This window comes from Pangasianodon hypophthalmus, chromosome 25 (assembly GCF_027358585.1).
Source record: "Pangasianodon hypophthalmus isolate fPanHyp1 chromosome 25, fPanHyp1.pri, whole genome shotgun sequence".
Taxonomy (NCBI): Eukaryota; Metazoa; Chordata; class Actinopteri; order Siluriformes; family Pangasiidae; genus Pangasianodon; species Pangasianodon hypophthalmus.
In genome coordinates, this window is record NC_069734.1 from 15,223,918 (window position 1) to 15,241,784 (window position 17,867).

Here is a 17,867-nt window from a genome sequence, read left to right on the forward strand (position 1 = left end):
ACTTGGCTGTGAGAGAATAGCACTATATTAAGTGCATTTTGTCAAATGAATTGTTCAGAAAAGCAAAAGTAGTACGAAGAGCCCACTAGTGGTGTGACTTTTGGCATATTTCAACCATAAGACTTTTTAATGATTTAAAAAGTCTACACAATCCCTGTTAAAATTGCGGGTTTTGTTGGGTAAAAAAATGAAACCAATATAAATCATGTCGGATCTTTTTCCACCTTAAATGTGATATAGCAACCAACAGAACTCAAGTGAAAACAAATAACCTGTTTGCTCAAGTGTGCACACCCCGTAACTGATACTTTGTTAAAGCCCTTTTTGCTTGTAATACAGTCTTTTTTGATTTGATATGCACATCTTGATTTGGCAATTTTATTTCACTCTTCCTTCCTAGATCTATAAAATTGTGAGGGGAATCTCCTATGCACAGCCCTCTTCATCATTCCACATGTTTTTGATACAATTTACATCTGGTCTCTGACTGGCTCATTCCAAAATATTGAACATCATCTTCTGAAGCCATTCTTTTGCTGACTTTTTTTTCTTTGGGTCATTATCATGCAGCATGAGGCTGCCACCATGGTCTGGTGTACTTTGGGTAATATGCTGTCTTGTTTCTGCACCAAACATATCTTTTAGGATTATGCTCAAAATGCTCTACCTTGGCGTCATCACTGAGGAAGGGATTCTGTCTAGCCACTCTACCCCATAGCCCCGACATTTGAAGAATACGAGAGATTATCACATGCAGGGAGTGACTAGGACTTGCCGGATATTCCAGAAGCTCCTTTAATGTTGCCGGAGGTGTCTTGGCAGCCTCCCTGATAAATTTTCTTCTTGTCCTCTTGACCTTTCAACGATGAGATCCTGTACATGCTTTGACAGCTCTTTGTGGACCAACACTTTAGCAGTCGGATGAAACCAAGATGATGTCAAGAAAATCCTACAGAAACAGCTGATCTTTATTTGGTGGTAATCAGAATCATTTCAGTGATGACAGGTCTGTGGTAATTACCCTTGAACATGAGTTTGAACGTGATTGGTTAATTCTGAGCACAGTCACATTCCCCTTTATAAAAGGGTGCGCAGTGGTTGACATGAAAAATTATTACGATGTGATGGTGGTGCTGATACAAATTCTAAAATTTAGGTTTCAAGTTAACAGTAGTCCTGATGAACAGGAATTCACACAGGAAGCTTCTTAAAGTTCCCAAATAGGCCGGCACTTGTTGACTGCTCCTACTTGGGAAGTTGATTTAGTTTAAAGTAAAATAGTTTTAAGTAAATTAAAAATATATATAAATGTATACATGGTTATTAACTTCACTAATTAGCTTTGTCTTAGAAACAAACTTTAACCATAAGCTTTTAACAAAATTTCTCTAAGAAAATGAAAAAATATTTATTTGATCTAGTGTGTGCAAAATTGTAACTGGTAGTGTATATAGTAGTAGTATAAAGTATAGAGTAGTATGCAAAGTTTCCAGAAAAACAAGGTATTTGGACAAAAGTTTTTCATCAGCTGTGCAAGTAAATTGCTTTGACATCCTAAAGTATTACTGACGTGCACTGCACTTACTTAGTGGGTTATAAATTGCATTGATTAACTAAGTATTACATGTATGACAAGGTTTTTCTGCACTTTTTTTCATGAAGGTGTCATGAGGTGTGAAGCGTGTGGAGCCACATTTTGACCTGTTTAACTGCTTGTGCGTCCAGGAGACAGCTTTTGAATGAAGAGCAATTTACATTCCACAACACAGAAAATGGACACCATTTAAGAAGTGTCAAAGGCTGTTTCTTCCCCCTAAGTCATGTTTATCCCTGCGTAACACAGTGCTAATAGCTCCCGCTTACACCTACTTACAAACTTTTGTGAGTAGTAAAGGGATTTATAGTTTTTTGTTTTTTTTTCCCCAGCATGTTCTGGTTTGACCATCAAATGTCCTTTGAGAATCCATGCTGTTTTCCATCAAACCCCTCCATTACTAAAATAAAACCCTAGATCATAACTAGAGGCCAGGTTCACCTGGTACAAGTTTTTTTAGTCTTCTGTAGCAACATTTAACCTTTATGTATTGTTTAGTCAATGGAAAGCAATTTGGCTGTGAGATATTAGGTGCATTTAAATATTAAATAAGATGTTAAAAGAAAAGTTCAAAGCAAGAGTAACGCTAAGAACACCAAAGTGAATAGTGGTGCAATTTTTTTTTTCTTTTTGCAAAAAAACAACCTGTGACCATTGTACTATTTTTGAAGGACAGTAATTCTATGAACATACATCCTGCTCTGTTTTCTTTCTGTAGCAAGAGGTGTGTCTATGAAGTCTGAAGCTGTTGTGTTAATCTGTCTTGTGCCCTCCCCTATGCTGCCATTTCATCCCTGCTAGCTACACAACATTCCTCCTGTTTGTCGGAAAGCCACACTGGATATCTATGGAGGCTCTTGGAGCTACACTGTTGCCTGCACTGCTTACTCTGTATTGGGCCTTGGTTCAAGGTATGAGGGGTTTGATGGGATATGGGCCAAAAGACACTATAGTCAGATATTATCTGCCTGGTTTGTTGTATTAGAATAAACTATGCATGGTATTATTTGAACATGTAGTAAATCAGTGAGATTGGACATCTTTTACATGGCTTGGAGGGTTGAATACCACTCATAGGCACCTTTCTTGGTTTGCATGGTCACTCCATTTTGAAATCAAATGCATTGAAAATGCTTTGGAAATGGGTTTCTTTTCTAATTACTTGGTCACTGATTTGGATCTATTCAGGTGTTGCTGCCAGCGATTGCAGTAGCTTCAGGCATCTTGAGAATGGCCGGACATTTTTCCGTTATGGTGGACTGTACGTCACTTTCAGCTGTAACCCAGGCTTCAGGATGTATGGCCACCGCACCAGCAGCTGTGTGTCTGGCCAGTGGGCTAGACATCCACCATTGTGCATCGGTCAGTCATTCCAGCCCGTGAATGAATATAAACGGGATTATTTATGCAGAAAATGTTTTAAGCATACGCAAATGTGAACATACTGTACGAGTTCCAGTGGAAAATGTAGTAAGGTATGAACTTTGGGCGCAGTGTTGTGTGTACAGAACTGTAACTGTAGAGTGTGTATCTACTGCACTTTATCTTTTTGTCCAGTTCAAGGATGACTCAGCCCAGTGATGGCTGGTCATGATATTAAATGAGAGGCTAAAATCTAATCTCCATCAATAGCTTGACAGTGAAAATATTACGGCTGAGCAAAGCATTATATCACAGGTTTTCACTCATGGCATAATAATGATGTGGGGCACATTACACACACAAGGTCGATATAATAATTTATTGTTAATAAGTAATTATATATTTAATAATAAGTAATACTTAATTAATAATTGTTTCAAGTCTATGTCTTAACAACCTAATATAAATGACATAAATGAATTTTATATTGATGATTTTATATTTATCTCTGAAATGCTAGCCCACTTATACCAGCCACCTCTGCCCCAGCTATACATAAGGGTTTTTGTGTAAGTTTGTTTGTAAAGTGGTATAAAGTATTTATTGCTAAGGTGTTAGTTTGTCAGGGATATAGTATGTTTTGTCTGAGGGGTTCTCTACGGGATGGCTTATGTTTTGTCTGAGGAGTTCTCTACGGGATGGCTGTTGTGATGTGGTGTGTTTTGTTGTTGGCTTCACTGCTTGATGCTCTATCCATGCCGTTGATGTGCATGTGTTTTGTCTGGTGCCTGCACACCCTAGCTCCGGGATGTCCTAGTCCTGGCAAGCTCCTGCATGGCACCACATTGATGTCTCCTGATGGTTCGCTGGTCCAGTTCACCTGCAACACTGGGTTCAGGCTCTTTGGCTCGCCATTGCTCTACTGCAAAGGCAAGAGCTGGAATGGCAGCACTCCTGTGTGTAAAGGTGAGTGATGATACTTGATGAGACTACAGCAAGCAATTAAATGAGGTACATGACATGTCTATTACCTGTCCGTATTTCTAATACACCACCTACCCACTGAACGATCCATTGTCTAATAGATTCTTCCCAAGCATTGTTAGATGGCTGCATTTACTCTGGGTCATTATTCTTGATGTTAATAGTACTTCTAGGAAATACAACAAGCCAAAACACAGTATATCTCCCCATAAAGAGTCACAACAAGTTTCAAGTCATTTTTTTCAATTAACACCATCATTTCTCTTTTCAGAGTTAGACATCATGAACCTTTTCCAGCAGAAGCAAACATCATTGTACAAACCTGGTATGGAGTTAAACCAAGACATGACCAATCTGAAAAACCATTTCAGTGCTATTGCTATCACAGCTGCCAAAGAGACCTTTCTTAAATCCTCTCTGCTTGGGGCTCCTCAGCCCAAATCCCAGTTGATGGGAGATTTGTCTGAAGAATCACAGAAACATCTAAACCCTCCAACAAGACTGTGGTATGATCAGATCACTACACAAGCTAGAGAAGAGACTGTGGGACTCGAAGACACAATTATTAAACTGCATAACATGGGGGAACCAACTACATTTTCAGATCCACTCAACCAACCACTAGTGCCAGCTAGTACATTAGTGAACTCTCCAAAAGTCTCAACCACCACTCAGCTTCCTGCTACTTTATCAAAACCCACACAGTCAACTATCTTGGTCACTTCAACTATAAATGATCAGCAAGAACAACAAGAAGTGTCATCCAAATTCCTAGATCAGATGCTTTCTTCTACACCCAAAGGAGAAGACAAGAAAGAAGACTACCTGACTGCAACAGCACAGATGCATCATGAAATTCCAGTCACAACTTTGCAAGTCCTTGATGTATCAAGGGGAACTAATTTGGACATGATTCCAGCAACAGTTGATTCAAGTGCAGCCAAACCACACACAAACACTCTTCAGAATGGTCCCTCTCGAGATGCACCTACAGTGTCTCCAGAAATCCTTAAGAATAGTGAATTATCTAGTGACATTAGGATCCTAATCAAAGCTTCTACTGATGATCTTTCACAGTCTTTACAGGTAACAGAGGAAGTGAGTACTGCTGTCTCTACAACCAGCTCTCTTGACCTCACAGTATCTAAAATTGCGCCACTTACCTCAAAATCTTTCCCAACATCTTTTATGGCTAGTTCCCCACCAATAAGTCCTTCTGGGATTCATGATGGAGAATTTTTCGTCTGGAGTACTTCAGCAGCCGGGGCTGAGGAAGATTTTCCGCCCAGGACGGAAGTATCAACAGCACATGTCCCTGCCATACACTCGACTCCAGTTGTTACTACCGGTGATCTTCTAACAAAGCGTCTGGCAAAGGGTAGCAACGTGGTAGATAAGGAAAGTCTTGAGCCTAGTAGACTCTCGATTGGTCAGATAGATGGAGATTTACAGGCTACTTCAAGATCAGGCAAAAATGAGCCTGCCAGCTCTAGTCTTTTCACTCTTGAAAACAGAACACCAATGATCAGTAATCATGATCAGGAAAATGCAACACCTAAGCAGAGTGTGGTGAACCAAACCATGGACTCTACAGCAAAACACAATATCACTGTCACCACTTCAGCAATTTCAGGTTTCCCAGTATTCCACTCCATTAAACGAAGGCCTGTGTGTCCTTACCCTCCTTTACCTGCTCATGGTACTTTCTATTTCCATACAATACCCAACCCTGCTCCATTCCAGTATAAGCATTACATACAATACGCCTGCTATGCTGGTTACACGCTGGCCAATGGGGATGTGTACAGCTACTGTCTACAGGATGGGCAGTGGAGTGGGGTCACACCCATGTGTATCGGTAAGCCGCTGCTTTTACAGAACTTATTTTGGTAAAGACACAATCTAAAAAGTCTCTGACAGACTTGACGAGAAAGCATATCCTTGTTACAGTTGTGTATTACATTACTTACATTTTTTTCAACCTTGTTAAGGTCTTTGAGTCACCCTTGAGCCACAGTAAGTTTGAGTGATGCATATGCTATTTAACATTCTTTAAGCATCATTACAGTCAAAATCTTTCTGCAAGGTTTATTAGTTACACCAACATACAAGTCACATTGTAGGTATACAGATACTTACTGTAGGCTTTCTGTTACTGTTACAGTATGTCAGCTCCCCTTTATAAAAAGGGACCACCATAGCAGCATTGATGGGGTTTATGAAGAGTGTTCACTTATTAGCCACTGGACACCTACCTTGTCAGTTTACAATACAATGTTTTAGCTTTTTCCATGCACAATTGGAATTAATCTCGAGTTTCTGACCACAGCAAAGTTGCCAACTGGGTTTATTTATTTATTTTTCCAGTGTCAGGCTGTTCTCAAACCAGTCATGACTTCTTTCTTATTGATAAATCAATAGAGGGCTACAGAGTGCCCCAATATATCTTGGTGTAGCTTATAAAATAACGACTTTTTCTAAAGTTTTATAGCAAACTCAGTAACTGTCATTTTCTCTCTCTTCACACTCACTTTTCTCATGCACATGACTTGTATGACTTAATTTTTACTAGTCAAAAAAAATAAAAAATCAGTGCAATAAATGTGCAGAATAATCAATCAGTGTATAATATTACATAATTTAAGAATTTACCAGTCCTTAAAATGCACTCATGGCTCAGTCCATCAAAAAAAATCCTCCTTGTAGCTCAGAAAGTGGTCTTCCTTGGATGGAGAATGCTGTATCTACAGCAGCGTCTGGAAGGTTTTTCCAGGATAATAATGACCACGCCACGTTTAACTCCAGCCTAAGTAGCATCCGAATCCAAGTCTGGATTGGTCTCTGTCAGCTGGCACACACTGCTCTAAGCTAAGTGAGTGTGCAACCTGCGGCACTGAACACACTCTTTTGCACAGACGGAATTTACTATGCCATAGCGAATGGCTTTTATATAAATTTTATTCATCAAAGGACAAAAAAACTGCAGGAGGAATTCATTCAGGAGCAGGACTTTTTAAAAAAAAAAAGGTCCTGCACACACCGCCACGCACACCTCTATCACTACAAAATGATATCAAAGTGAGCAAAAGAAAATAGCACAGTCTTACGCAATGTGCCGTGTTGTATTCTATTACTATAAATTGCTAGACTGTGCAACCCTTAATGCACACAGATACATAAATTCCTGCCTCTCTCTTTAACCTTGGTTTTATTCAGTTGCACCGCTGTGCTGATGGTTCCAGTGAACATGTGCGAAAGCTATTCAGAATCTCTCCAACCTGCTAAATTCACTGTGACTTCCAGACTGTACATCAGACCAACCTGGGATTAGGCTGTGAATACCCTGGGCTATTAGTGCTCTGTTTAGCTCATTATCTTTTCTTGTCTTGTGTACATCTGCTTATTGCTTTGTGCTATTTGATCTAAGAGGACTATAGACTATCAAATGTGATGTCTGAGCTACAGCTATGTATACATATATACATAGCCCTTCCACAGTTGGCTCTCAGTATGATGTTAGAGAATTTGTAGCAAGGGGAACATGAACTGGTTCTGTTTTTGGAGTGCCTATACCCTCATAGGGTACATAAATTAGCCTGGACATTGAGCAAAGCATGACCGGATCTGCCTATTTTGTGGAAATAAATCATTTCAAGAAGCAGAGGACATCCTCTCTGTCTTTCCATTTGAGCTTAAATATGAGGACACAGAGATGACTGATGAGTGTTTAGATAAAAATGAAACATAATCCAAAAGCCTATAATTTGGAGCAGGTGTATTCTAGATGTTACCGGGATTAACCATGTATATCCTTGCCTACAGGGTTAACTCCGTGCTCTCTGAACAACGGTGGATGCTCTCAAGCGTGCCAGGTGAATGCGCACAATCACGCCGAGTGTCACTGCGAGCCCGGCTTCCTGCTGCTGGGGGACCAAAGGACATGTCGTGGTGAGGGATACATGCTTGAAAACATTTTATTCCAGAGCACACTTTATCCTATAGATGCAAAATAATAACTTACCAGATAGGTGGTGGGAAAGTCCAGGACTATGATATGATTATGGGAAAAAAACCCTAGAAATTCATGATTTATACAAAACAACAAAGGATGTTCAATATGAGTATATTTTGAATAAGAGTCCTTGGATGAGCATAGGACAGTCTTTATGATTACAACAAAAATTCTACAAATCTACAGTATCTGAGATTATCTACTGAAGCAAGAGCGAGACTTGAGCAAGAACTGTTTTTGGGAATTGCAGATTTTTAGGTTATATATGCGGGACCATCCGCAACAGCTAAAGGTAAACTCCTAAAGGCTTTGCTTCATTTTTATTTGCAGTCTTCATCTGTTTTAGTTTCTCAGGCGCCAGGGTTCTGGCACTAACTTAACATTTGTCTGTAGTATACCTTTATGTATATGTATCTGTTAGCAAACCAGTTGGGACATCTGGATTTAGTGCTAAATGCCTTTTAAATTCATGTTCTGTCGCCTGTGAGAGTTTCCCCAAGGCTGTGAATTCTTGTCCCACAGAAGTGTGGTATTGTAATGAGGGCGAGCCACAGCAGGTATGGGACATTCTTTTAGTGCAGTCGTTTTCTTAGCTGTTTTTTACTATACACTTAACCCTCATGTTTAACTTTTTTCATTGGATCTCAGTTTCATATGTCACTTATGAAACAATACAATAATTCTTTTTTAAAAAAAAAAACACCTTAATATTATATATAATATGTTCCGTTTGTTATAATTTAAAAGCAATAGGTTGAAAAAATGGTTAAATAGTAAATCTTCATAAATATGAAATAAAAAAAAGGTGATCTTGGTCCCTGTCATGTTACCTTGGTCTCTTATTAATACTTATACTACGCACATGCATGCAGATGTTTGCCTTTACTCTTCCTCACCTGTATATTGTCATGATTTATAATCAGGTGTCAGTCAGAAGAGGAAAGGTCCTGTGTCTTGTTCCTCTCAAGGATGTACAATTGTATTACCATAAAATCATACAATTTAGTAATCCTTTGCTGGATTACTAAAGAGAACATGAGAGTTAAAAACTGTGTTAATCAGCCATTGCTCTTAAACCGGCCAAATCCGTACCAACTTCCTGTCTAGGATGGCACAGATCTGAAATCTTTACTGATAATTTCTAAGAATCTAATGACAATGATTTTCTGTTATTCTGTTATCCTTCTACTAAAGTACACATATATACGGTAATATTGGTCATTTATAGCAAGCAGTACATCCATACCAGAACCCAACTCTGTCATTAGGGAGGAACAAAGAAGACGAATATAACGTTTCCTGGGTTTGATGCAGAAACCATCCTCTCTGGTTCTCCATTTGGTCTGGCATGTAACAGTGCAGAGCAGTACATTACAGCAGCTTGTTTTTCACTTACTAAGAGGCTCATGTTTACATACAGTATGCTTGTAAATGATCGAGTAAGACTGGAAGGAAACGTGTGACACGAACAACACCCAAGAGTTTGGGTGAGAAGAGGATGTGCGGTTAGTGCAGATTCGCCAAATGAATATTTGAAATACCATCACGATGAAAAATATTTATTCATTTAGGGCAGTGTTCAGTTATTATGCATGCATTATTAATATTTAATTGTGAAATTGTGCACATCAATATTCAGAGCTTACACAAGTCTTGCAGTATTGAACTTGCAGTATTAAGTTCAGTGTCACTGACAGTTTGCTGTCACACTGAAATTTGTGGTTTTAGGCTGCAAATACACTAAAAAAAACTATAGAATGCCATTTGTGGCCAATAGTAAATACATAAATATGACATAATTAATTAATTAATAGTACCATAGTACAGTTTTTTTTAAATTTATTTATTTATTTTTTTGCTTAATCTTACTCAGAGACATTGGTTATTTCGAGGACTGAATTATTTATTGTTTATTACCTTTCTAAAATCCTTTAAGCACGAATGTTTAATGTGCAGTGAGAAAGTGAGGACGAGCACATTTTGATTTTAACCGGTTATTGTTCTTCCACCAATGGAATGTCTGCCATATGATATAATTTTTTTTTATACTGTGTTTGGCCATGTCACCATCCCCTCTTTATTCTGCTCCAGATATACCGTGCATGTCTGTGTTTTTTCATTTATAGAACTTCATACATATGTGTGTGTGTGTGTGCTTTGTAGATCTGGACGAGTGTGTGGAGGGACCGCATGAGTGCCAGCAGGTCTGTGAAAACACCTTTGGCTCATACAGGTGCAGCTGCAGCCCTGGTTTCCAACTTTCATCCGACAGGATGTCCTGCACCGGTGCGTTCTTCATTCCAGGACTAAACTCTTCATCCTGTCTGGAGTGTGTATTTTTTCCCCCACACACAATCCAGACAAGATGTTTATGGATATTTAAAGATTTAGAAAGATTTCAAGATGCTCCCTCCTAGTGGCATTTTCTTAAATTACTGGAACTAAACATTTATGTGTGCCATGTACATAAACACTGTTTATGTTTAGGGTGAGACAAAATCAAATAATACAGAATTAATCTTAATTGTCAAACAAGAAGTGTAGCAAAGTGTAGCATTATATTGGTATATGTAGACCACTCTGCTTACATTCAGCAAAGGAGCAACTGTAGGGGAGAATGGGGTCAGTTGTAACCTTATCAAATGCTCCAATCAGCAACGTGCTACAGTAGTGACACTGACACTGACACTGCACGTGCTCAGTAGCCTCCTCTGTCTGCCTTTTAAGAGAACAGCAACTTCATCACAGCTCTGAAGAATTTATTGTCGAGAGTCAGATTCTGATGTATGAAAGTAATTTTCCTCATCTGGAGAACAGGTTGAATTCTATCTTCAGTTTGCATTTAAATGGAAACCAGAATAGGCTGGTTTTGATCACTGTCTAGTTGACTATAATTAACAGTGCTAAGCTGGTTAGCTAGCATAACATTTCAAGATGGTTTACTGTTTTAGGTGTTGCAACAGTCTAACCAGTACAAGTATTGAACATATTTGACAAAACACAAGAGATTCTTGAACAATGGTTTCCTTCCTGGAAAACGTAGTGGCTCAAAGACCCGAGGATATCAGCTCTCATATTCACGTGATTGATGTTTTTAATGGAAATTATGTACATAATTCTAAGAAATGCATTCACCATTACACTCACCAGTCAATTTAATAGGAACACCTGTACGCCTGCACCTCTATGCAGTTATCCAATTAGCCAATCATGTGGCAGTAGCACAATGCATAAAATCATGAAGATACAGGTCAAGGGCTTCAGTTAATGTTCACATCAAACATCAGACACTTTAACCGTGGCATGGTTGTTAGTACCAGATGGGCTGTTTGAGTATTTCATAAACTGCTGATCTCCTAGGACTTTCACACCCAGGATTTTTCACACACAACAGTCTCTAGAGTTTACACACTGTGTGCAGAAGGTCTGCAGGCTGAAGCACCTTGTTGATGAGAGAGATCAGAGGAGAATGACCAGACTGGTCTAAGCTGACAGGAAGTCTATAGCAACTCAAAATAAGCACTCTTTACAACCGTGGTGAGCAGAAAAGCATCTCAGAATGCACAACACATCAAATCTTGAGGTGGATGGGCTACAAGAGCAGAAGACCACATCAGGTTCCACTCCTGTCAGCCAAGAACAAGAATCTGAGGCTATCATGGGCACAGACTCACCCAAACTGGACAGTTGAAGACTGGAAAAAGACCAGGTGATTTTTGTTTTCTGTGCCCATGATAGCTTCAGATGCTTTTCTGCTCACCATGGTTGTAAAAAATGATTATACGAGTTACTATATCCTTCCTGGCAGCTTGTACCAATCTGGCTATTTTCCTCTGACCTCTCTTATCAACAAGGCGTTTCCACCCGCAGAACTGTCACTCAGTCAGTGTTTTTGCTTTTCGCACTATTCTGTGTAAACTCTAGAGACTGTTGTGTGTGAAAATCCCAGGAGATCAGCAGTTTCTGAAATACTCAAACCAGCCCATCAAACTTTTTCTTCATTCTGATGTTTGATGTGAACATAACCTGAAGCTCTTGACCTCTATCTGCAGGATTTTTTTTTTTGTGCTGCCACCTGATTGGCTGATTAGATGTTCCTAATAAAGTAGACAATGGGTGTATAATGCACATTACACAGTGTGATAGTTTAGTAGTGTGGCTAAACAGACAAGCTATGCTTTCATCAGGTGGATCCCGTGACACATCTCTCTATTCCAGATGTGAATGAGTGTGTGCTGCCTGCTGGCATGGCACGCTGTGTGTTTGGCTGCGTCAACACACCAGGTAGCTTTCATTGTCTCTGTCCTGCGGGGTATAGCATGAACACCACAGATGGACATTGTGAAGGTCAGTGGTGATTAGTGTTTTTGAAATTGTTTTGCAAGTGTGGAAAAACCTTGGTTTTTTTTTTCCCCCATCACATCTTTATAATTGAATTATTTCTCTAATTTAGATATGCAATATAACAGGTTGAGTTTCAATATTTTCCTGAGCGATGCATGTTTGTGCCCTGATTGCGCAGATATAGATGAATGTATCGAGAATACGGGTCTTGGACCATGTGTGTACGCATGTGTGAATACTCCGGGTTCTTTCCACTGTGTCTGTTCAAATGGATATCGGCTAGCCGGGGACGGGACGACCTGCATCTCAGAGTGTCCTCCAGGATACCGCAGAAAACGTTCTGATCCGCTAGTGGGAAATTCAACTGCACTCACTTGTGTCGGTAAGTAGTTTACAGGAGAAAGGATTTATTGCAATAATGTCTATGAAAGCTGCTTTAAAGCAAATTGTATTGTAAAAAGCAATACAACAATAAAACTCTCTTCAATTCTATTCATCTGGGTCAGAATATACCAGAACAAGTTTTATAGATCAATGAATTGATATGTAGAGCAACTGTAACAAATGCTAGTCCTAAAGTAATTAATGTAGCAAATGTAGGTAGATAAAACTGTTATTGCACAATATTTGTGCAATTTGAATTTAAATCCTATGTGTTTATTTTGAAATTTTATAACGAGTTTTGTAGTTAGATTAAGTTAATTAAACTGAAATAAAGAATGAATTCAATTTTAAAGTAATAAGATGTACAAAACTGAAATTCAATTTTAAATTCTTATCATGAAATTGAGTTTCAAAATTCTATAACAATGGAGCACAGATTCAGTGCCATTAAAGGTGTGCATAGGGACTGGGATCTCTCAGGAGTGGGCAGTTTTTCTTTAACGCACGTGGGACAGGAGGTCAAATGTGAAGCTCATGACCCAAATAAAGGCCACGTTCATTAACATTAGCATGCTGAGTGCTTGCGTAGTATGGCCTAGTCACTGGGTTCTTTCATCTTCAGTAACTGCTTCATGATGTTCAGGGTCACAGTGTTTTTAAATTACTAATTTGCTTACAGTTTGGGAAACAGAACCATCAGGCAGGTGCAAACAAAAATAACAACTATGGGTCAGTGGGGTTGGTCAAACTTTCTGTGGGAGTGGACTGGATTTAAAATCAGTCACAATTTTACACAATCAGCAGGAAATGGTCTCACGCGCCATTGATAATATGAATTTACAGCTTCAGTACTCACTGAGGGCTGAACTCTGTTTAAAACAAACGAGATTTGTTCTATCGCAACAAAAAGTATTTGTTCCATTGTTCCATTGTGGAGAGATCACAAGGGATCTTTGGGATCTTGAATCCCAAAGATGCCAAAGCCATCCATGGCCAGGAGCTAAGAGAGCAAAAGTGGGCATGCTTTATGGGTGGGAGGGATGACATACTATTTCTCCCTTGTCAAAAAAAGGGCTTTCTTTCGAGTGTGTTATGCTACCCTGTGACACAGCATCAGTAACAGTTCGAAACTATGTGGTTGAGGACTTGGCAGAAGGACGTTAGCCTTCACCCTTCCCAGTTTGTAGCTGTCGTATGATGAAGGGGAGAGCTGTCTGGTGGGCGAGCATTGGCAGGTGACCAAATTGAGGAGAAACGTAGGGTAAAAATGTGAATTTGAATTTACAAAATTCAAATTCCAGTGGCACAAATATCATTGTAGCAATTGGGCTGTTCAAAAATTCATCGAAAGTGTTATAAATGTATGTATGTATACAGTTTTTAAATGCATATTAGACTGGACTGTGGTATAGTGTGTTCTAATAATGAATTGTGTACATCCATTTCAGATATTAATGAGTGTGAGGAGATGGAGCAAATGCAACATCACCTGGCGCACAAGTGTGAATGGAAGTGTGTTAACTTGCCAGGCACACACCGCTGCATCTGTCCACGTGGATATACACGGCATCCAAATGGATACCAATGCAAGGGTTAGTTCATATAACTGAATGGAGTTAAATACACGAACAAATAGCTGAATTTCCAGAATGGCCAAAGAAGCTGAATGAATATCTGATTATTCTGTATGTCCTTCACCTTTTTTTTCAGATATCAATGAATGTGCACTGAGGAATGGGGGCTGTTCTCACGTATGCATGAACTACAGAGGCGGCTACAAATGCGCTTGTCCCGAAAATTACCGTATCTCTCCTTACAGCAGGAAGACGTGCCAGCCAGTTTAAAATTCACCAAGGATAGTCTCTTAGCATAACGTACTGTTCCACTCTTTACCTACTCATCCACCTTGTCATATAAGGCTAAGATTTAAAGTTTGTATTTAAAGTTTGATTTTTTCGATCTCTGATTTTTGTATATAAAGTTAAAAATAGAAAGTTAAATATTTTATTCTACTAAAGCCAACTCCATCGTGTCCTCTAATTTTTTTTTTTACAAATTGTCAGGAAATGAATTCCTGTAAAGTATTTGTATTTGCATCTATTTCAGGTTGTTGTGCATTTTTAGCAGTCAGTAATTTATAAGTACGGGTGAGTATTTGTAGTTGTGAGGGATTTCAGCTGTGAGGGGTATTTGTGGCTCTGAGCCACTAGGCTGTGGGGGTTATTTGGTTGTGAGGGCATTTAGATATGGGGGGTATTTGTAGTTATGGGGGAATTCAACAATGGCAGTATGTAGCTTGCGGGAGGATATTTGTGGATGTGGGGCATTTAGCTGCATAGTATGAAGGTATGCATAATATTTGAGTGTAGATACAAGTTTGTATATGATTGTGACAGGTTTGCAGTGTGACACCCAAGCACACAGCAGACTCGGGGGAATGTTCTGAGGGTACACACTGAAGACATTTGGGTTTGAGATCAAAAGATGAATGAGACAATAGATCAGAATTTCAGCTGTTCCTGATATTTACATCTAGATGTGGTGAACAGCTTAAAACATGGCACCTTTTGTTTGAACCCATCCATTTTTCAAGTGAAAAATGCTGGAACATGTGGGTGACAGGTGTTTCTTGTTGCCCAGGTGTGTCCTGTTAGATTAACTGTTTAAACGATTAAAAGCTCTGAATGTCTACTCTTGGTTTGAGCCCTGGATTTTGCCCGTGAAGGCTGCATTTGTTGTTAAAAAGGATAAACCAACATGAAACCCCAGAGAGTTGTCTATGGGAGATAAGCAAGCCAGTTTGAATCTGAGAAAAGAAGGAAAAATCAATCAGAGCCATTGCGCAAGTATTGGGCATAGCCAATACAAGAAGTTGGAATGTCCTGAAAAGGAAAGAAACCACTGGGGTATTAACAACCAGACATCGAACAGGTCGGCCAACGAAAACAACAGCAGTTGATGACAGAAGCATTGTGAGAGCTGTGAAGAAAAATGAGAAAAACAAACAAAAAGGTTTCAGTGACATTAACAACCTCCACAGCGCAGGGATGAAGGTATTACGATCCACCGTTCAAAGAAGACTTCGAGAACAGAAATACAGAGGCCATACCATGACTGGCCATGTCAATCACCAGAAATTAACTAAATTAAGCATGCATTTCACCTTACCTTATAGACTGAAGGGAGAAACGCCCCAAAAAAATCAACTATTAACTCTCTTGTTCCTATACTTTTGCTCACAAAAAACTGGTTGGTCTGCCACCAAAGGTGCCATGTTCTAAGTCGTTTAACGCATCTAGATGTAAATATTAGGGAATGAAATTCTCAGCTATCACCTCATATTCATCTTTTGATCTCAAACCCAAATGTCTTCAGTGTATAGCAAAAACAAAAGAATTGGCCTTGCTGTTCCAATACTTTCAGAGAGAACTGTATATCTGAGATATGCCCTAGGCCTATCGACCGCTGTAAATATAAAATAAACAGACCATAACAAGTGATCTGCGCAATGGCATCCTTCTATCAGTAGAGCAGCTGCATGGGGACATGGTCCAAACAGAGAGAGTAAAGGCATCCTATCAGGTAATACTGGAAAGCGAGGACAACCAACTTGATCAGAAAACATTCTTTTGTCAGTGACTTATGAGCAGGGAGTTTCCTGCTAATGTACAGTCTTTACCTTCCATCACCTAGGACAAAACAGCCCTGAACCCTCTGTCCAACACCTAGGTCTGCAATACAAGGGGAAAGACAAATTAGGTGAGTGAAGCAATTGCTGCTATCTTTAAAAAAAAATTTGAGGATGCCCAAGAACCAAAATGAATTACTGCATGATGTACCACCATCTGTACTGCTGCAAACTGATTGGTTCTCCTTTGGGAGATTACCCGTCTCTTGCATCGCGGATATTATTTGCTTTATTGAAGTGCCGTGATAGTGTAACAGGTTATTTGGTGTGTTTTCCATGTGTCCAAGCTTGAAGGGCCCTTGCCACTTGGCAAGTAAATTGAGCTGTAGGTCAAGAGCAATACAAGGACCTTATCTCCTTGTAAAAATTGTCTCAATAGTTGTTGAGCAGTTGTTTGCCGTCCCTGAACCTGCAGAAAAATACCTAGTGTTGGGCTCTCAGGTGTAGGATGTACTGAATTTTGTTTTTACTGGGGGTTTGACTGTTTCCAGGTGTTCCTTACTCATGTCCAACACACCCTGTGGCTTCTGCCTGGGATACTTCCTGATCTACAATGATACTGACTCCAACTATTTATTGCCATCCGTTACACATTATCAAACAAACCATGTTTTAAACATTTTGTTAAAATGTTCTACCAGCTTGACATTACGTTGTCTGTTGGGATCCAAGCTTAAGAGGCTATAAGGACCAGTGCTTCAACTGGCTCTTTGCAGAGACTGTCCACATAGATCCCACTTATGGATACTGCATCGCATAATCCACTAGCCACAATAGGATATGGTACCCTGGTGCTGAACAGGCTAGTGGCTCCACAACAGCCAAGCCAATTCTTTCAAATTGGATATTGATAAGAGGGAGCAGCCACAACATCTCCTTTGGGATGGCTAATGGATTTTCCAGTGTAACAGTCACGGAATGATGCACATCACTGACAAATATCAACAGTTAACGGGTTGTAGTGTTTTATTTGCCCCAGTTGATGGTAACAGTTTCTCCAGTTTTAGTGTCTCCAAGTCATTCTGTATAATGTAGCTTAAAAAAAAGCTTAAAAAGTGTGACACACTCGACAGGACATACTGACTCTAGCTTTTTGACTTGTTTGGTTGAAGGCATACCTTCAAGTGTTGCTTTGCCAAACATCTACTCTTGTTTTCAGACTGAAGAGTGACTGTTCCATGTCTACTGTGTATATTTGAGCAAATTCCCATATTTTTGCACAAGTGTGACATTGGTAGCGTCTGCCTCGAGAACAACACTTTTCTGATGACAACTTTGAAGAACATTAACTTTCGGCATTGCACCTCACTGCAAAGGGAAGGAATGTAAATAAATTTTGGGTAAATGAGGCTCAGGGCCCGAAATCCTGGCTCATGGTGCAAACCTGCAATTAAATATGTCTCTACCTGCTACAATGATTATAATATTGTTGTTGATCATTATATAAGAGGTGGTATCTTCTGACCACCTGTTATTTTTTGGCAGGTCAGAATCTAAAA

At 39.4% G+C, this 17,867-nt stretch overlaps 1 protein-coding gene across 2 annotated transcripts; it reads left to right on the plus strand.

Moving 5' to 3' along the window:
- The first annotated feature begins 56 nt into the window (after nt 1-56).
- Nucleotides 57-17,471, plus strand: si:dkey-163f14.6 (uncharacterized). 2 transcript variants are annotated; one of them, XR_008300975.1, is made up of 11 exons: nt 57-2,505; nt 2,783-2,956; nt 3,758-3,922; nt 4,212-5,798; nt 7,763-7,888; nt 10,116-10,238; nt 12,171-12,299; nt 12,475-12,678; nt 14,129-14,272; nt 14,391-16,262; nt 16,374-17,471. XR_008300975.1 is itself a non-coding variant. In XM_026947753.3 (10 exons), exons 1-10 carry the CDS (start codon nt 2,442-2,444, stop codon nt 14,522-14,524), a joined length of 2,850 nt encoding a protein of 949 aa, XP_026803554.3. In that variant the 5' UTR covers nt 57-2,441; the 3' UTR covers nt 14,525-17,471. The 2 variants fall into 2 exon arrangements, 1 of the variants encoding a protein (XP_026803554.3); XM_026947753.3 differs by having other exon boundaries at nt 14,391-17,471.
- The last annotated feature ends 396 nt before the right edge of the window (nt 17,472-17,867 follow it).